Below are 21,371 nucleotides of genomic sequence, written 5' to 3'. Positions count from 1 at the left end.
TTGAAAGAAAAAAGTCATCTCATTAAGGTATGTAGTTTAACGAAAGTTTTTGGTTTTTATTTGTCTCATTTCATTACTGTTGTTTTACTAATTGCTGGCAGCATGAAAAAGGGACACGGTTTGCATAATGAATCATATAATGACGTTTTCTGCGAAATAAGAAGCATTGATTATCGACAGATAGCAGTGAAAGGTACATTCATTCTACGATAAGGAATAATGGTCATTACGACAAGCCTCTGAAAGACGCAGACCAGTAGTTGGTCAGCGTCACTGAATAACAATGATATCTCCCGACAGGATCTGATGGCAAGACAGTTTCCGTGATAAGCAACGGAACGCCGGTAATAGACAAGCGCCAAAATAATAGAACGACTAGTAATTTCTTTACAGCTTGTAAGACGACAATCCCGCATCTAAAACACACATAAAAGCCGGGTGAAGTTTCCACCACGAGCATCCTTTTGTCTAAGAGAAAGATGGGGGCCATAATGTGACCTCCCACAAACTAGCTAATACCAGACAACTTAGAAAACGATAAAAGGTATCATAAAATTCATTAGACTCGGTGAGGAACACTGTGCCGTGAACAAAGTTATGTATCCCTCTCCGATCCGCATAATTTATCTGCTGCTATCTTTTGGGGGTCTCGTAAAAAAGAGAGAGAAATATATGTTGTTTCGATAACAGGAGGCTTAACAATAGCGAGCACCTGTTGAGTGTTCTGTCAACTGCCAGAATCTGTCCATCAATTCAAAGAACGACAACAAGATATCTACATTCTAGACGCACGGAGACTATTCAGAAAAAGGAGCAGCGATACTCGAATAACTATAATTAAGTTAGAAACAACCAAGAACACAAAAACATCCCCTCCCCCGAACAAAAGAAATTTAACCAAGAAAGAAAGAGAATTTTTAAACAAAATGTGCTATAAACAACGTCCTTCTTTCATAATTAATATTCAAACATTCTGCATACTCTTAGTTTAATTTGCATGTTTTAAACATCGGTATCAGTCACACATACGTCAAATAAAACTAGTCTTTGATTACAATGTCTGAAATCAGATTCTTCTTATTTGTCACGTGGTTACCAAACGCTCGTATCAATCATTCCGACATTATCCAGAGCCGTTCGGATTTCATCTGCGCGCTCCGTTATCTTGTCTGTTTTTTATGACACCTATTTTAATTTGATACGATATAGATACATATGGAAACAGCCGTAGTACCAACCATCTCAAAGCTGATATTTAGGAAATGATATGTTTATAAGTGTAAAGAAAAAAATATAAATATCAACATTTGTCTGCATTAGGTTTAAATCTTCTTTTTTTTCTTTGCAAGTATTATTAGGTCTTGAATAAATGACTTCAAAAATTAGAACTGATAGTTAAATATTTAAGCAAGGATGCGTAAGAGGGGACAGAAAAATAAATTAAAAAAAATAAAATATTTGATTTTTCTTGTTTAATTATTAAAGAAATGTTTATAAATAATACAATGAAACGATCCATCTTCAGAATTTGTCATTTTTAAAAGGTGAATTGAAATCACATAATATTTATTATTAATGTCTAGAATATATGCTAAGCAGCAGAAAATTTCGACTGGTAACGACGGAAAATATTTTCCGTGTACATTCTGTTTTCTTTCAACATCTGGTAAAATTTCTAAGCTGACATTTTCATGTCTGATCAAGATGGCAATAAATCAGCCTCTCGTTATCTAAGTCACGGAAAAGGGGGGATAATTTACGACGAGAAAAGGGGTACTCAAAATTTATATATTCTGAAACCATAACCGCTCTGCAAACAAATTATTGCTCTACACGAAATAAACCCTATCTTTAAAGAAAACGGTTTCTGAAATATATTCACATATAATTGTATACAGATCTATTTCTGGCGATTAAAGCTTTCAGGATGTTTTTTTGCAGTAAGTTATGGAAGCTTAGGTTTTGTGAATTATGGGAAAGGAGGTGATGGGTAAAGTGAGTACAAATGCATCTATTTGCGAAACCGGATAAGGAATTCCATTTATCTATGAAATAATTTTGACAATCAATAAGACTTTAAATCAAAACGTGAATAAAGGTAGAAATATAAGTATTTGCTTAAGATGAACAAATATGGCAGTTCACGTCCTAAACAATACACACTAAAAACAATTTCTAATGAAATTTCAAAATGAAGTGTAAGATTCTAATTATTTTATTGATTACAATCAGACACGAATGTCTTTTACTAAACTCTGTATTGATACGTCAACGATTTTTTTTTCGTTATTTCATTTTCATTTCGAGAGATTTAGGAAAACCGTCACAAGTTTAAATGTAAATATTCCCGAGGTCCATGGATTAAAATCTCTGTGTACAAAATTGGATATTTCTGTTATATTCCCAAAACATTGTAAACCATGGTCAAATATTCGGAAAGCTCTTAAAATTGTTCCGGAAAAAGTAAATATTTGACAACGGTTCGGTTAACATTTGTCACAAATCAAAGTAAATTTATCATAGAAACTGATCTACTTGCAGGTATATGAATGACAAATCTACGCTATAATAATTCTGAATTGAGCGAAGGCTTAGATGTAATTCAATATATCTGACCGAGTTTTGAACGTAACCGATTAACTTACACTCGTCTTGCTTGGCTTTGAACATTTTTTGTTATCATAAAGACTTAATTGATAATGACAGTTTTGAAAGCGAGGCTGACTACAAAACTCACTCATACGCGTCTCTCATTTAGTTTTTTGTATATTTTTTTTAACCATGTGTATAACTTTTTCTCCCAGTATTTCCATATATTATACCTTTAAAATGAAAAACACATAACGGTTGAAAATCTGATTTCTTAGTCTGGAATAAAATCTGTATAGTCTCTAAGGGGATAACAGGAATTGATATTTTGCTCCCACCCTCTACGAAGAAGAAAAAAATACCGCCCATGTCAAAAAAGACGCGGCGAAAACGAAAAACTCACCGGAAGTTGATTAAACCTGTGATACCAGTAAGGATCCGGAACTTTTTGTTGTCGAGTGGATTTGTACTAGTGGCCACTCTTACTACTTATGTTAGTCACGATTTTTCATTCATAAAAATGTGTCCATTAAGAAACCATCCTTCATCATTGCATTAAATAGAGTGTTTCCTATTATAGTATTCAGAAGATCAACAGGATTAGGGGCCCGCCAAGTCAATCAGGTGAACGGCAGAGTGCTGCCGGTTCTTGGTCACCCAATTTACCGACTACCGTACAATTGGCGACGGAACTGAAAACTTTACTAATTCAAGAAGAGTCAGTTCACAATTCAAGTAAGACAACCCGCGTTTTCATTTCTGGTCTTATCATTACATTTTGTGTTTCATTTTTAACATCTTTTTAAAAAGTAAAAGATAATTATAACTCTTTTCTTGCAGTTTATATGAAGCCCTTTGGTGTATTCAACATTCTACAAACCACAGAGATATTGTCAAAAAATCTTTTTTTCAACAAATAAACATTTAAAATATAGAATAAAGGTTTTGGCTGATTTACTGTGAATACATGTATGTGCAATTTATAAATTTCATTATGAAAAGGGGGTAAGAAAGAGAGAAGATGGAGAGAGTTGAATGTATCCGTGCTTGCAGGTTATCGCTCCGGGTTAAGTATCCCTGGTTTTATATTATTGTCTTAAGATATTTTATCAGCCGGACGCTATGTTTATAGCGAGGTCGTGTGGGTCACATTTTCTGGCGGCTAGAAATGATAGCGGCGGTAAGAGTCAGTGACAGCAGGCTCGCCTTTCAAAGGACCAGGGAACATAGCTCGCATAGTTCTCTCCGTCTACTATAGCCCTACAAACACCTGAGTCTAGAGTCTGTGCCACGTTGTTTTTTCAGCATAACAGCTGAAAACTATAATGGTAAACATTTTAAAAAGATATATTCATAAATACCGTTTACCAAGTTTGAGTTACTTATATATATCTGATGTAAGGAAATTTAAAATTAAAAAAAATGATAGAATATCTAAAACCGTTATTCATGATTATTCTTATTTTATGATGTTCAGATTTGCTTCTATCAGTAGTAATGTCTGCACACAGTAAAAGAGTTTTCTCAAGTGATAAAAAATATAGCTTTGCGGCGCTTTGGTTCCCGACAGCGCACGAATACTTACTTTAATTTTATTTAACAACTTTAGTCCCATCCCACAAGCAAGGTTAATTCCCAAATATCCAGGGAATTAGTGAAACCTACGCCAATCGGTTTGTCAAAGTCGGCGAGCAGACGGTTCCAACGAGACAAAAAGGGTCGCACTAATGAAAGGAAGTCAAGGGGGAGGATCGTGTATAATTTGTAATGAAAATTAGTTCGTTTTATTTAATTGAAAGCAGAGGAATATAATAAATAGATAAAACAAATCCGGGGAGAGGCAATCCACATAAAAATCCGACATCAAGAAAACACAAGAACCTCGCCATGTCTTTGAAACCTGTTAGACAGAGGAATTCAAAGAAGCAGGAACCATTCAACTCGACGCACAAAAGGACGAAAAAAGTCGAATTATTCAATGTGCGTATACTGTTATTGTTTGCCACACATTTTCCCTGGTCATAATTTTAGAAAGAAAAAAAGGTTCGGCTTGGGTTTTTTTTTTTGCAAAGATTTGACCACAAAAATACTACAGTTCACGTTTAGTTATTCTCGTTACTTAGAAATCAAGCGATGAAATTTCTATAAAGATAAAAGAAATGTTAAAAATATCAAATAGTTCCCTCAAGTAGAGTGGTGAACTTCTTTTAAGGACTACCTGCCACTTTAAAACGTAGTCGACCGAACTGTTCAAGCTAAAAGAAAGGAGAAAGGCTTGCGGCGATTTTGACATCTTCTGAGGTTTTTGCCTCGAGTAACATTCGATCAACTCTTGATAAAGTTTTCAAAGACTGGACACATCCTCGGGTCTTTTCACGGCAAAAATGTCAAATAATGCCCTATTGTTTACCCACAAAGGGGTATTTGCTAAAGTGTCCAAGCTTGTTTGGGACCCCGACAGCGTAATCCAGGGTTCAAGTGACTTGGAATTTATCACGTGGTTGGTACATAGTGGGGATGATCGTACTATGGCGAACCTCACAACAAAAGCCGGGGGTTTACAGGACAATAGAAAATTTTTAAAAACTGTTATTAACATGTACGCAAGATAATAATGTCTGGTTTGAATGCTTTTGGCAAGGTTGAATTTTGATACACATACACAGCTATCAAAGAACTATTTTCTTTAGACACCCATCAAATTTAGAACTCGAATTTTCTGTTCTCTTCACCGGTGTAACATATTTGGCAGAATCGGCAGATGACTTGGTCATATTGGTAGATGACTTTGTTATCAATTGATATATATGTTAAGAAATGGATGAACTTTTTTTTTTCAAAATCGTTAAGATGAATATCTAACGAGAAGACGTGACATGAACGGGATCATCGAATCAATTCGCCGCGTCAAAACAGAGGTTTAACTCCAAAACCCAGCGAAGAAAACAAGGGAAATTTTTGTATTGATTAATCCATACTTTAATGATTCATTAACAATAGTCCATATTGCAGTTCGCACGTTTTGGGTTACAGTGGAAGATAACATTGGGGGTGTAACTGCTCGTCCGCGCATTAATATCCGTCAATTACCCTCCTGCCAAAGGTACAATTAAAATTGTTATCATGATTCTTCTTGATAAAAGGAAGATAGGGAATTTCTATATGTCGTAGCGTTTCCAAAACTGCATATTGAGAATTTCTCACACATGACAATTAAAAGTTTTGGTAAAACTATTAATTTCCGAAACCAAAAACACTTCTTGGGCCATGTTAATCCAAAATAAATATTAGAAAAAATTTGGAATAAATGCCAAAAATTGATTTCCAAAATATATTAAAACTAACTTGAATTGTAGTAACTTTTAAGATGTTTATTTTTGGCAAAAATAAAACACTCGTTAGTAGCTCTTCCTATTCTAAGAGTATGACCTCTTGGATTCTCTTTGTTGGGCGACAGAAATAGGTGGCAAATTGGCTGTGAACAAACGACGCAAACGGTTCGGCATGTATTTCTCACTAATTTAAAAAAAAATTTAAATCAATAAAATGATTTACTCTCAAGAACACGTCTCAATGAATTCCACATTGTATATGGTGGTATTGCTCGCTTTGTTCAAATACTTCATCGTATTTACACAAATAATTCAATTTCTCCTATTCATCACAAAAAGGAGCAAATCAAAGATGTTAAATATTTCCCCGATACAACGATGATCGGATTTATTTGATACTATTATGAACTCAAACATTTAATTTCGTTTTTTTTTTTATCCACAACAAACTAATTTCATTGGAAAGGCTTCCAACATAATCACGTATTGAGAGCGTCAATCGCCATATTTGTCTTGGCCATGTCAACTCTTGTTAATAATTGTCAATTTCCTGTGTCTTGTGGTCAAAATTAAGAGTTTCTTATAACGGAATGTCGAGAACAAGATTGTCACTTCCATTTCTATTAACTTCAGTACACAGGCAATGTGAATGATACTTAAATCTTTCTATCTTTCTCTCGGTTTTTCTCTCCATCTTTCTCTGAGAGGAAAACATCCTTAATATTCTTTGATATACGAATTTTAAAAAACATATATAAATAGTATATATAAACATAAACTATACATCATATGCGAATACTTTCGCAAATCAAAATAAAAAATAACAGACATTAATATAAACTTCGAGAACAAAGTATGAGGAGAACTCTTCACTGGTGGCCACATTATTATGGCGATCCAAACCAAGGGCGTGAGATTTGTTTGACACGAGGGATGAGTTTTCAGCCATGATGTGTTTTGCAGATATCTGTCTAAAATGATTGACAAAAAATCCGCACATAGCAGCGGAAAAAACAGCGGAAGAGGCCTCTATTTTAATGTTTATTCTTCAGTAAAAATTGGCATAGTCCAAAATGATTTTAACTGTTAAAATGTGTGATTTGTTTCAAATTACTCCAGTAAAATAAAATAAAAATGATTGTGAATTCATATTGATTAATATTCAATACATTGCATATGGAAAGAAAAAAATATGAATATTAAATACTAATTGATTTTAAGAAAGAAAAAAATATGAATATAAAAAAATTGATTTAAAAGGGAGAAAGTTTTAGGTAATGGAAAGAAATAAGTGTTGGCATTTATGAATTGTTTGTAATAAAAATATGAATATGACTCTTTATCAGCTGTAGAAAGTTGAGATAACGATAAGTAACATACTCAGAATGGCATGTGTTTTATTGTACAAGAAAATACGATAAGGTATCTGGAAAAGAAAATTATTTGCATTGCATAACTTGATTATTTATCAGAATGTTTGCGAATTGTTTAAACCGGAGCATGACCTCAATTATGTAATCTAATATTTTAATATTTCAGATATTCTCCAAGCATCTTGTAACATTGATGACATGCTGGAAGCTTTGTGAATAAACCATAATGTAATTCGTACCCGTCATATATTGTTTTTTGTAGAAAAATATAATCTTATCCAAGCTTACTGGAGATAAATATTACAAACGATGTCAACCGCAGACAGATTAAGCCTTCTTGCGGATTATCTAATCCTTCCCAGAAAACAATAAACACACATCTCTGATTGTACGGGGGTTTATAAAAATAAACATACATTTTATCAGTGTGTATTTAGGTATAACTGAGACTAGGGTTGATTTTAACATACCGTGCACATTACGTAAAACTAAAACGAAATGGTACCAGAATAGGAATACCCTCGTGGCAAATAATCCCGCTGAAAACGAAGATCGTAAAAATTGTTTCGGTTATGTATTTTTTATGAGTTCATTTAAAGTGTCAAATAAAAATTCTATTTTCAAACTGCCACCATCTCAGAAATGATTTTGGTGTGGTCTATATTTCATAATTAAACTGCAAATGAATGACAATCGCAATAGCGAGCTCAACAACTTGAATGATTACGAAATGTTTGGGTTTTTGGGGGAGAAACCCTGCCTCTGATTGCGTTTGACGGGAGGGAGATAGCGTTTTAACCGTGTCAGTTGTTCGGTCTGGAAAACTTAAGTGCCATTATTAATTATCGAACATGATTATATTGTTGTTAGATAAGTTGAAGAGATATGAAACGAGAGCGATAAATCAACTCCTAACTACAACTCTCGGAATCTCGGAGCTTTTTCATGCTGGGTGTCGATGGAGTACAGAGGAACGATTTCACAGCTAATTTCACGTGCACCGTTTTGAAAAAAGGATAAAGACTCTGCTTATCTTCCTGTTAAACCTACCCCCGGACCGCGGGGAGACCTACCCCCGGACCGCGGGGAGAGAGGGGCTTTCTTATGACAAGAGTTTTCTTGCGGAGCCATATTTTCGTTACATCACGATATCAATCTGCCCCTGATTTTGATGTGAATCTTGCTAAGTACATGAAGAAATATCAAGAATTCTCGCCATTGTGGAGTAAGGGGCGATTAAAGAATGTATGAAAACTGGAACCTTTAGGAGTACATTGTGTGAACGCCCCTGACCCGCGCGATGAAATCGATGTCAATTTCGTCACCCCGAGATGACTAAATTCACTCTATGTCCGAGTGAAGCGACTCCTGAGCTCTGACACAGCAGGACCCTCCCTGGTGAAGTAACACGCCATAGTCACAAACTAGGGACGACCCGATACCTCCAGGACCAATTCTGTGGTCTTTTTAAGGTGCCAGAGAGCAAAACAAAGAAACAGCATGATGGACGCTGTCTTATAAATACGCTGGTGAAGGCTTTAACCCTTTAAAAAGAATTTGTCGATGGTATACGGGGCCCCTATTGAAAGAAAATACTTCAATCGGAAAGAAGTATGCCAAAAGCAAAAAAAATCCTAAATTCGGAGGACAAGCGAAGAAGAAATACATCTGTCATATAAAACCCTCGATTGATATTGCCAAGAGTTTTTGAAGATAAGGAAACATGACTGTTTTCAATGAATATTTCAAGAACATAAAAATTCTGCCAAAGAAGCCAGCACAACCATTTACCCTAAAGCACAAAGTCACAACTCGGGCTATAAATATGCCGAAAATATTGAATCATTTATCATTGGCTGAACGTTCAGTCGAAACTTCAGCATGGTCATCATACCCCATCACTCACTGAACTAGTAATGTCCCGGCCGCCAGACGGCGCAATCTACGGGATCCGGTGGATACTTTACGAGTGGATACTGTAAATATTTGGTCCGACCATCGACATTGTTGTCCGTCATAACATATTTAAATCTTTCTTGACATGTTCGTATTTGCTTTCTAAATAGTTCGTTGGTTTTTCATCTTAAGCTCTTCTAGTCGCAGCTTCTAGCGCAAATAGAATCTGAATAGAAATCTGAACTTAAACAGCAGTTTGTACACAAAAATCACCGGTAAAACAAAAATGGACCTGCTGCTCCTCCAGCTACTATTGATTTTATTTTTTGTGTTTATTTTACAAATGATTTTAAATTTGTGAACAAAATTCAATGTATGTCTTCCTTCCGTTGAGTTTGTTCTCAATCCGGCAATACAATTTGAACATGAGACCCCCAAAATAAACGATTCATTCATATAAGAAACCGCTCAAAAGAGATTTTTATAACAAAAGTAAAAAAAAAAAAGTAAGCAGGTGATGAAGGTCATTGTTTCCTTTTAATGAAATGAACGACCAGGGAGTCTATTGAAACAAGGGGGAAACTAGGCTTCTCTTTAGGACTTGGTTTGGGGTAAAACAAGCAGCCATGAGGAATATTGAGGAAATTTAAATTTTCTTGCTAACTTTCTCTTCCAAAAAAGAAATTTTTTACCTTAAACTTTAATAAACAAAATCTTTAGAGTCAAGTTTTAACCATATTGGCAACCCTATATGAATTGTAGATGACAAGAAAGGCAGTTCAAGACACCCGCATTTGAGACTTTTGGGATTTTTCATTAACTACTTCCTTACCCATGCCGGGTGGACATCCGTCGTGATCTATCACGTGGTTCTTCCGTTTCCGGGGCCGCCCTTTTTGCACGGCTGTTCCGACTCCATTGTAGAACGGAATATGGCCGTTGTTTGGACACGGCAATGCTGGATGCATGCGCGAGAAATAGTCTCCTTGAAAAATGATTTCATAGTCTGTTCTACAATATATTAAATCATCCTGCATTCCGAACTGATCACCCGTAGTAAGGGTCTTATTACACGATGCACACGTGAAACAGTTGATGTGAAACACTAAGTCCTTGGCGCGCATCACTAGTTCGTTTGCCGTGATCCCCTGATGACACCGCGTGCATCGCTTGACAGCGTACCTCCTAGAAAGAAAGGAAGGAAATGGAAGTTAATTGTCTTAATACATTGAAACTTAATTATCTTGCACAACCTATGTATTTTTTCCTTCTTTAAATGTAACTGTTTATAGAAATAATGTAAATTAATCTTAATGCAAACAATATTTCATATGTACGAATTAGATGTTGAAAAAAGTTACAGTCGCACCTGTTTTAAGAGGCCACTTGTGGGACAATGACAAACTGGCCGCTTAAGACAGGTGGCTTCTTAATGCAGGTTTCAAATTAATAAAGAAAAAACACCGAATATTTTCATCTTGGCTCTATTGCACGGATTTATTCATTATTTTTAAAAATTTGTAATCATTTCATTCTAGATACAATGAAGAGAAAAATCAACGCGAAGATTGAAGGCCTTCCGTATACGTAATTAACAAACGTGTTCAAGTTGAAAACTATAAAACTATAAAACACGGAGTACAATCACGTATAAAACACCCCCTAGCTGGTGCTATGTGACACGCCATATGGATGTTAAAAAGAAAATCCTTCAAAATAAAACACTTTTTAGCATTTTGGCTCATTATTAAGCAAAAAGAAAGTTCCAAAAACTTTCTTGGAACAAAACTTTGTTAATACGTATTCGCGTCATGGATCAAAGCACCTAATGTTCTCAGAAGTTGTCTGATAATACGTTTTTTGGCTTCTATGACATTAATCAGTCAAACATGGTGGATCGCGATCAAACGAGAGTTTACGAGATCTTTTCGCAATGATATTCCATATGGGCAGACCATGTACCGCCAGGTGCGCAAAATTTCATCTGCTCGTAAAATTCATGCACTTTCATTGTTTTCAAGCGCATTTCACGATCATATTGACTGAATATTAAACTACAAAACACACATAAAACATCGCTTTGCTGTGTTTTAGCACGCTGCTGGATAATCTGTATACTGTCTTGCACATTCTTTCCACTTTTAATTCGGATATAAGGGATTAGTGCTGATTTCAGATTTTCATCTGTTTTGTATATATACCTGCTAATGTCTGAAACTCATTGCTTGCTCGGATCTCAGCCCAAAACATTTAACTGTATACCATTATACTTATGTACAATAACCTTATGTTTTTCTTGCTCTAAATTTGATTGGATAAAATCTGATATAGTTACATGGATAGAGTATACCAAGGGAGCACAGTGGCTTATTCTGTCACATCTGTAGCCGTTTGGCAACCAGGTATGACAGTGTTATTCTATGGCTAATTGCGGAATGGTTTTTTGGTGTACAAAAATACCCGGATGATAAAATGACGATCTGATGGTCTCATGACCACACGCGCAATGCAAACAAACAGCAGTTGTAAGGCAACATATAAAGAGTAGGCACGGGTTAATGGGGTTACTACATGTATTTGTCTGGAGTACGCTGTGAGCCCCTCAGGATCACGGAGGACACTCTCAGACACAGAGACAGCTGCCTTGACCCCACCAATCTACCAACTTCCTCCCTCTTACATACTACATATAGTACCAATTGACCAACTTAATTGTTTAACAGTACTTTTTTTACGCACTGTATTTTTCAATTGAATCAATTCCTTTTTTTTTTTACAAATCATATTCATTTACCAATTTTTTTTTATAAATTGATTATAAAAAGCCATTAAGAAAAAAATGTATCTACATTAAAACTAAATTGTAACAAGTGCGAATTAAGTTTGAAACGAGGTAGCAGTGGCTTTTTGGGAATTGGGTCATGGTACTTCGGTTCCTCGACTCTGAGACTTTATCGGAATAGTACATCTCAAATCTGTGATTACGATCATTGGACTATAATCACCAAATCAACAATACGTACAAGTAAGCTCGAAACGGCACTTGTGAGTAGCAGAATAATTAAATTCTTTGAAGTAAAATAAAAGACTTTGAAGTGAAAAACAACTTGTATATATCTTAATTATCTTTGGGCTCAAATTCCTCTTTTTAAGATCACCAAACACAACACTGTTGAAAAGTACTGGTATTCGAAACGAAATCTATATCGGCATTTATGGCATTTTTGGATGAGAGTTATTTAATGATTTGTAATATTTAAAATGAAGTAAAAATTATAATGTGACAACGTCTTATCAATGAATAAAATTTAAATATTAATTAATAATTTGACAAAATTATATTGTTCATTTTGCTTTACAATATAAAAATCTCTCAGAAATTTCAAAATTTACAATGGATAAAAAAATAAAAAAAAATTACTCAATCACAATCAAGGAAATTTAAAATCATTTTTAATTTCTAAAAAGTTTAATTATCTGAGAGGTATTGACGTTATACATTTGTTATGATAAATGAATTGATAAAACTAACAGTGTTGACTCTATACAAAGATGCGGTTCTTAATCTTTATTCCTAATGCCACGGAGGCGAGGACCAACCGCTGTTCAATTTGTGAAAGCAATTACTATCAGGGCCAATAAAGAAGATAATATCGGATTATGATGCACTCGATTTTCATCTGATAGTCAACAATAAAAGAATTAAGCTTGTTTTCATCCATTTTTCCTCTTCTCGAATTTCTCACAAAATTGACGTTAGTATTGGTATTGAAATATTATTTATTTGATTTAATGATTTATTCAATCATAATTTGAACTGATATTTTTTTTAAATAACGTAAATAGTTCCGATTCATCGTGACGTTTCAATTTACTTATATTCCAAACAGAGAGTGACACTTTTAATAGCTAGCAGAAAAATCCTTTTAAAAAGCTACAAATCATATTACAACGCTGGTGTCAACGGCAGTCAAAAAATGTTTGATAATTTTGGGTTTCGATGATGAAATAATGGATTCATTTTGTTCTATGCCTGTGGCACACAAATTGCTCTGTAGCTAAAATGGCTTGATTCTTCTCACTTTACACATTAAGAAATATCTACAAATATTTTGATAATCATTACATTACAAAATGTCGTAAGGACGAAACTCCATCGGCCGATGCTCTGTAAACAAATCTATTGTTCAACTTGTGAACCTAAGAAAGGACATTAACTTTTGAATTCTGTTTTTAGGAATGATAAAAAAGCACATGATGACCATTATACCGTTATATAGGTTGTACACATATACAACGCCGGAAAATCTAAAATGGATAAAAAATGACGCATTGGAAGTTTGGAGTTTGCACCGAACGCCGGTTGTGGCATTTTGATTCAGGGATTGAAACCTGCAAAATCAATTGACTTTGATTGCACCTAGGTCATTCTGGTACATAAGTGATAGAACCCCCAAACCACCGAAATTGTATGAAAATTTGAAATCAAGCGAAGTAAAAAGTGCCAGGCCGATTCCTGCTTTTCAAGAAGTGTTGATTTCTGACCAATGGGAGAACGAGGCTTGCGTCATTCTATCTTGCATAGTTTCATTTGGTATTGTTTTTACACCTGGTATTTTTTTTAACAACAGAATTTGACCCCGGTATTTTGAAAGCAGAATTTTCATATTCCAATGAAAAAAAGCCATATCAAAATTATAAACATATTATTTATGCCGTTCAAAAAGTTAAAAATAAATATATCTGGCATAGAGAAAGGTAGGAAAAAATGATTTAGATTGCAATAAACAGACAGGTATGTCTAATATTGTCTGCAATGGCCGAGGAACGAGCTATATCATCTACGTCTTTTAAAATTTCCTAGATTAAAAAGTTTAACCAAATTTTTATTTTTTACTTTTTGTTATTTTTTCCCTGAAATTTACACGGTTTTTTTGTATGATATACGTCTTTTGAAAATTCCTAGATTTACAAGTTTGACAAGAATTTTTATTTTTTAAATTTTTGTGTTTTGCCTTTGAAAATCTACTTCTGCCACATTGCAAAACGGTTACACAATAACTCGGCTTATCGAAAGGAAAACAGAACTCGACACCAAATCCAGCATTTCAAAAAACAAATACACTGAATAAAGACATTAGATTTCAGACCACCTATGCAATGTTTGATCTTCTTTTTAAAACGCCTGAGAGGTCCATGTTGGTTCATGGCAGTGTTAAACGCCCCAAAGAACCTGATCTTTCAAGACATCTAAAATTATGAACAGATAAACGGATATTATCTAACATACAAAATTTGCTCCATGGTGGATTTGGAGTCATGGGGTGCAGGTTTTGAAAACTTGACAAAACTCTTTTTTCGCCGTGGCAGTATTATCACACCCTTCAGTGAAACGGTCCACAAGAATTTCTCTAGAGTCTCGCACATTTTTTTACCACTTTTCAAACGTCAGAGCCCCTTCGCGCGGTGTCAATAAAGTGAACAAATGAAAAGTCAGAATATGATTCTACTATTCTGCCCGGGTTTTGGATTACAGACTTCTTCTAGACCGCCCACCGTACTCCCAACTCTTTCAGAAAATTCTGAGTTAAAATAAACAGGAAATTAATATGGAATGCCACCCAGAACAAATTACTTCATTTTTGAAATCTTTTAAAGGATATATTATTCTGCTTTTCAATTTTCCTGCAAAGGTAATTCGATCATTTTGAACTCAGACTATTTTGAAGTAAATGCAAAAGCAATTAACAATTTTATATTTCAGAATTAGTTAGAGATTACCATGATAATAATAATAAAGTTATCGTCAAGTTTCAGTCATAATAAAACTCATTTTCACAATAAGGTTCTGTGATATTTTCTTTGCTCTCAGATTTTCTTGTTTTCAAAATGATTATTGATAACAATATCAAATGTGTTTGCAAAAGATTTAAGACTCGAAACAAATTCACTTTCTGAAGTGCTTTCTTAAGATGAAGATATTTATCAAACGAATTTCCCAAGCTGTTTGTTTGTGGAAGGGAAGCGTTTAAATTCAAATTGACACCGTGACACAAATGAGAAGAAAAGTCAACTTATTTATCTTTCTTTCACACTTCGAAGTCTTGATAAAACAGACATTTCTGTAACAGGAAAGAAGCATTTTTTCCTCTTAAGTGTAGTAAGTCTTTTCGGATATTAGTGCACCCTTATCGTAATTATCGCAAAATACTTCGTATGAAGAGTCTGTCAAAATTATTATTTTAAAAACTGCATCACGCAGTGTCCCAGGGTTTGAAATTACTGGGAGATCCGAGATAAGAGGGAACCCGCAATTATTGCGTGGTCTTTTATTCCACATTGATTGTGCAAACATTTCTATCCAAATATTTCCAAGTGCTACTCAAACTGATAGACGTATAATTTAGAATCAATCAAAACAATATGTGATATCAATTATTTCATTTCTTTATATTTTCATCTTGTCGATATCAATATTTCAATAATTTACCTGTAATAATCTTCTTTACAATAGATATTTCCGTCTCGTGCAAAGCAGGTGAGTTCTGAATCCAGACCAATTTTGCACTCGCAACATTTTAGGCAGTTCACATGCCACTGTTTATCAACGGCCATCAGGTAATACCGGTCAAAAATTCTGGATCCGCACCCGGCACAGAAACTTGGAGACTCGAATTTATTCAACACCGGCATGGTCTGAAAAAAGAATCAACATAATTAAGTAATTTGAATGTGCTTTTTTTCTTTGTATTTTTTTTTAAATTATTGTTTTAAGAGATATCAGTCTTAAATAAATGTCTTAAATAATTTCAGACGAATTGCTATTCTGCAATATCTTCATAAAAAGAATATATTTTGAATTAAATGAAATGGATAAACAATCGTTTTGATATTTGGATCCTGATCAGCTTATTGAAAAGTAAACATTGAGAGTGTCTGGTTGATATAATGTGAAGTACCCGTTGAAACATAATTATCACTTAAGCTAATCCCACTGGGTTCGGTAATGAAGTTAACACTTCATCATCAGACTCCGGTAGTCTATTCCTGATCAAATACTGCTTTGATCTTAGGGGTGTTGTGTCATAGGTTCCGGGGGATAACGGCAAAGAAATCTACATCCCATACACACCCCCTATCACGCCGATATTTATAAAGTAAACAAATGTTTGTTTTGAAAAATAACAAAATTTTGTTCAAATCTAGAAGAAAATTCTATTTAAATTGTGTACTTCTTAAAAACAAAATCCTAACATTTCAAATAAATAATATTCGAATTAGTTAATAAAAAAATTGAATATTTATGTTATTAAAAAAATAGCTAAAATTATAATATTTCAGTTTTTAAGAATATTTTTGTAAAATTATCATAAATTCCAAAAGTTAATAAAATAAAATTACCTGCATATGGTGCTGGTGCTGGTTGATGTCAAACTGTGACAATTCCCTGGAGCATGGCGTGTGGTCAGGAAAGGTATTATGGTCGGACAAAATCATATTTGTCTTCTCTACCATTCCGTAGTTCAAAGTCTGAAGTCCCACCATATATAGATGCTGTCGCGTGCAGTTGAATCAGAAGTCAAAATTCGTCCGCGGGGGAATATGTGCCTTTCATCGTACGGCAATGGCAATGTTAATTTCTTCAATCTCAATTGCAAACTTTTTTTTCAGTTGCAAACTTCCTCCGAGTTCTAAAGAAAGTGTGCCTGTTTCGCTTGCTCCAGAATATGAAGTCGTCTGTCGCGTTTCCTTTCACTTTCAAAAAGAAGATTATGTCCTATTTTATAAATATTTACTTATAAATTTGATCAAACAGTGAATAGTTCTCCAATGAGACTGGCATTGGAAAATCGACTAACGCAAACTCGAGTATTGAATTATGTTCTTGCTACTCAAATCTGTTTCAGCGGCCTAACAGAAGGGGCGGAGACGTGAAAATTCTCTCGCGAAGCCCGGCTGGATGCATCGTTAGCCCAAACACCGCTTGATCACTTTTGATTGGTTAACAGTTAGGCGCATGCTGAACTCCTCACGTGAAAAAAGGCGGGATTATCTCCTGGAAAAAAAATTATGTCTTATTTTTTTCGTAGCTCAATTTTGCACAGATGAAATGCTGTTTCTGATTTTTAATACCCTTTCTTGATTTTCCTCAGAAATTAGAAGTCAGAAAATAGTATCGTAATGTTTACTTTTATTTACGAAGATTTCTATCACGTCAATCAAAATCCCCTTTTTCCAGCAAGATTTGTTTTTATCCGGATTAGAAAATAAAGAGAAACAGCTAGGTCTGGACACCATGTTGATTCTCCATTATCTTCTTATACTGTGCAGGGTTTTCTTAAATGTATTTTAACAAAAGAAACATTTATTCTTATCCTTAACGAAGAGGCACTTGGTAATATCTCTGTAGACATTTAAATTAAACTCATAGACCAGCATATTTGCACATTTTGTAAAAGGAATGGTGTGTACTTGGAAAGTCGAAAACTTTGCAACCACTAGGCCCATACCCCCTTGCATAGGATGTCGGCTTATATAAACCCAATTGAAGATAGAAGAAAAATGTGATGTTTCACACTATGGCAAGTGCGGAACACATAATACCCACTTAGGATCACAAGGGGCTGCTTTTCTGATCCCTTGGGTAAACATTGGTGTAACTTATTGATGTAAATAACAATGTTTACCATACTTATCTGAAGTCCATTGCATGGACGTGTGTGGTATATGGGCAGTGGCTACAGAAAATGCGTACATAAGCAAGATTCATATGCAATAATATAGATAAGACCTGCATATTTCATACTTTCACTTATCTATGAGATGAATTTCAATGCAGCAAAATATTTATGTTCAAAAATATTTCATTGATATCTGTATGATGTATGATTTTAGAGAGAGAGAGAGAGAGAGAGAGAGAGAGAGAGAGAGAGAGAGAGAGAGAGAGATGCACTAGTTATTTTCAGATGTTTCTCAATTGCTTGCAATTAAAGTTTTTTTGTATGCATAATTGCAGATATATAAGTTTAAACACGGAAAGAAATGCTGAGTACGAGGCGTTTGTCGGTTTGAGCCTTTTCCTTGAAAATCACTTTCCGTTACAATACACGAATAACTATATTGATGAGCAGCGCAAAAGAGGAAATTTTTAACATAATGAATCCTGAATTACCAGTCAAGTGTTGTATTGTCTATTTGTATTGCACTCGATTCATTCCAACTAGCACTATATAGATTACAGGATATAAAACGATTGGCACTGTATCGAAATTAGATTTAAAACAATAAAGTGATTTTAAAACAATGAAATTTTAAACAAAAGATAATGGAAAGTGCTTCTACATAGTATACACAATTTTAACAAACAATTTATTTTAACTCAATGTAAAAGCATATGGATTAGACATGAAAATATTAGACAATATATATTTATACTAAACCATATTAAACATTGATTTTCTAATAATGATAGAGAATTAAACATGATCTGAAGATCTGAAGGTGAAATCTACAACTGTAATATACGATGTATTTTCATGTTTGGATCAGATATAACCCTCATTACATCAAGATCATGTAATGTTATTAAAAGGAAATGTAAATGTACGTTAAATACAATAGCCGAATTTCCTTATCAAAAGAATGTGCGATCGCGCACATGCAACTATGTACATATATTTCAATGTAGGTACAAAAAGCACCTGCTCCACGGAGGTAAACCTGGCGTTGGTGACGTAATGCTATCCGTTTTTTATTAGTTGGGCCTTTCTATGTCCATTAGGTGATCTATAGAATTCGGTTATATATACTTGTAATAAAAGAACCAACTCCCCGGATAAAGCCCGTTATTTATAACAAATCAATTGTCTAAAGCTGTATTCCATAAGCACACAATAATTTATGCTGACAATATAGCTTTGTTTAATACAGGGCAAGGATTTTCTGAGGTTGAAATCTAAAACGAGTAAATTTTACGATAGTTTATTGATCAATAACTGTAAATAAATTAACAAATTTGTATTTCAATCTCTAGTTTAAAAAAAAATACGATGTAATTAATTTAAAATTTTGTTTACTTTTTGAACGTTTATTTATTTCTCAATACAACGGATATTATTTTTTAGTCACATTAGGAGTAATTAAGCAAAGTTCTTTCGTTAGCATACACTGAAAATTATCTCGCTCTAAAGATAGATTTCAAGTTACAAACATAGTCCATGCTACCGGAAGTTAAATCGTACAATACTACAATAACGAAAGTACAGATAATTGACGGAAAATTCACAAGAAAACGAAAGAAAAAAGTAATAATGGCAACAGCTCTGATTGGAAAGACTGACGTAGGAGTGAAAGAGTTTGGCAGAGATGTAGAGGTAGCCGAGAACCCGACAGCCAAGCTAATGTACTACCTGGACAGTATCTGCTATGTCCTGAACATCGAGAAAACCGAGCGGAATATCCGTAAACTTCGGGACTACCAGAACTACAGGAGACTCAGTGACGAGGAGATCAACAACCTCATCGTACTATGCGTTCTGTTTTCGCCGGACGTACTCCTCGGCAAATGTATTTTCCCGGACGAGGAAATGTGCGGCATGGATATGAATAAGTTCTACGAGCTAAGCGCTGTATCGCACCGATTTCTCGTGACGGAAGAAATTGTGATCGGAGGCCAAACCCGTCGCGTCCAGAAGATCCTCTTTTTCAGGGACATCTGGTTGGAATGTTTCTATTTGGAGCCGATAAAGCAGTACCAGTCAAAGATCGAGGGCATCGCTGCTACGTTGCAAGGTCGCAGTGTTGCTAGACAACCAACCCAAACGAGAGCTGGTCAAAGTCGCCCTGCGTCCTCCCAGGCATCACGCCGACCGCAGACGCAACAGCGTGCTTTACCGTCGCCTACTCGCCCGGCTACTGCGTCACCAGCACCCAAGAAAGATGACGGGTGTGTCATTTTGTAATAAACTGAAACTTTATTCAGTTTGCGACTTACTTTTGTAAATTGTGTACATATAGATTACATAAATCCGTTGTAAACTGTATTCAAGAAACAGTTGCTCTTGCGAATCCTCCCCAAAAGGAAAACGGCGGTGATAGACTACCGGTATCAAGGCATCAAAACTAGTGATTTATAATAACTGTGCCTACCCCCCCCCCCCCCCCCCCCCCCAAAAATTTTCCTTTTAGCTAAGTTTTGATAATTAGAGATGGCTTCTATGGAATCAAAAGCGCATAAATATATATACCCCCTTATGTCCTCGCGATCAAGTAAAATTTATTTTTATTTGGAACATTTTTTGATAGGTTGTTACATTATAAATTCCTTATAATTAAATAATGTGTAAATACATTCATTACAACGTGGGCTTGAAATATATGTTTGGAGGTTTTTTCCCGTCATCTCATCCTGGGCAATTAAGCTTTTCCGATTTTTCGTGTGATGTCTGACCAACTTTTATTTTTAGTCAGCATTTTAGGCTCATCACTTTACTTCGATGTTTTGGATATTACACCGTGGGAGATCGATGTTTGTTTTTTTTTTTTTTCGTCATCTGGGCAATTAAGCTTTTCCGATTTTAAGTTTAATGTCTGACAAACTTTTATTTTTAATCAGCATTTTAGGCTTATCATCACTTTACTTCGTTGTTTTGGATATTTTTCATCTTGTATTTTTAAATCATGCGTGTGAATTTTTTCATAATTAAAATATTAAATCCGTTTGTGTAAATCTTGCAAAGAGCCAAGTGGAATGTGGCATATTTTGTTTTGAACTGATGTTCTAATGGATATGTAGATGTATAAAATATGCAAATACAATAGTTTGTAAATACTATTTTAAATGAATTAATGTAGATATATGATACTGTATTAATACCATGGCATTTCTTGGTGTATATTTTGATTAATCCAAGCGATTTATATCAATTAGTGCTTCAGTTTTTAAGTAGAGTTATAAATATTTTAACTGCATGCATGTAAATATATCTTTGTTATCGATAGATATAGATAATGACATATTTACAATGAATATGATTCAGACTGAATTTCGTTTGTGTATCTACAGTTATCTGTTATGTTGTTATTTTAAAACCCACCGTGTTATAGTTAAGGTGGTACGGGACACCTCCATATTGTGACGTATTTCCGATCGAAATTAACAATAAAATGAAGTATAAATTCA

General features: G+C 34.6%; 2 protein-coding genes and 1 long non-coding RNA gene across 4 annotated transcripts in view; 2 read left to right on the top strand and 1 right to left on the bottom strand.

The window, feature by feature from the left end:
• LOC117681573 (uncharacterized) overlaps positions 1-3,530 on the top strand; it is a 13,756-nt gene extending 10,226 nt beyond the window's left edge. The window contains exons 2-3 of the long non-coding RNA XR_004596210.2: positions 3,170-3,324; positions 3,430-3,530. This is a non-coding gene — a long non-coding RNA (uncharacterized lncRNA). The remainder of the gene's footprint in view (positions 1-3,169; positions 3,325-3,429) is intronic.
• Positions 1-19,741, bottom strand: part of LOC105322264 (LIM/homeobox protein Lhx9) — a 22,532-nt gene extending 2,791 nt beyond the window's left edge. The window contains exons 1-5 of one of the 2 annotated variants that reach the window (XM_011420905.4): positions 19,600-19,734; positions 17,380-17,527; positions 16,592-17,246; positions 15,681-15,886; positions 10,023-10,375 (exon numbers count right to left, since the gene is read on the bottom strand). In XM_011420905.4, coding sequence (XP_011419207.2) covers positions 10,023-10,375; positions 15,681-15,886; positions 16,592-16,735 — 703 coding nt within the window. In that variant the 5' untranslated portion in view covers positions 16,736-17,246; positions 17,380-17,527; positions 19,600-19,734. Of the gene's footprint in view, positions 1-10,022; positions 10,376-15,680; positions 15,887-16,591; positions 17,247-17,379; positions 17,528-19,599 lie in introns of both variants that reach the window. The other variant, XM_066075360.1, reaches the window with a different exon arrangement.
• On the top strand, positions 19,403-21,371 carry LOC136272771 (uncharacterized). The gene has a single exon (XM_066075361.1). It carries the CDS (start codon positions 19,408-19,410, stop codon positions 20,149-20,151), a length of 744 nt encoding a protein of 247 aa, XP_065931433.1. The 5' UTR covers positions 19,403-19,407; the 3' UTR covers positions 20,152-21,371.

Source organism: Magallana gigas, chromosome 2 (genome assembly GCF_963853765.1).
Source record: "Magallana gigas chromosome 2, xbMagGiga1.1, whole genome shotgun sequence".
NCBI lineage: Eukaryota > Metazoa > Mollusca > Bivalvia > Ostreida > Ostreidae > Magallana > Magallana gigas.
This window is presented reverse-complemented; position numbering and strand designations above follow the sequence as displayed.

Excerpts from the sequence above, each read along its gene's own strand:
- LOC136272771 (XM_066075361.1), top strand. The coding sequence starts at position 19,408 with ATGCTACCGGAAGTTAAATCGTACAATACTACAATAACGAAAGTACAG.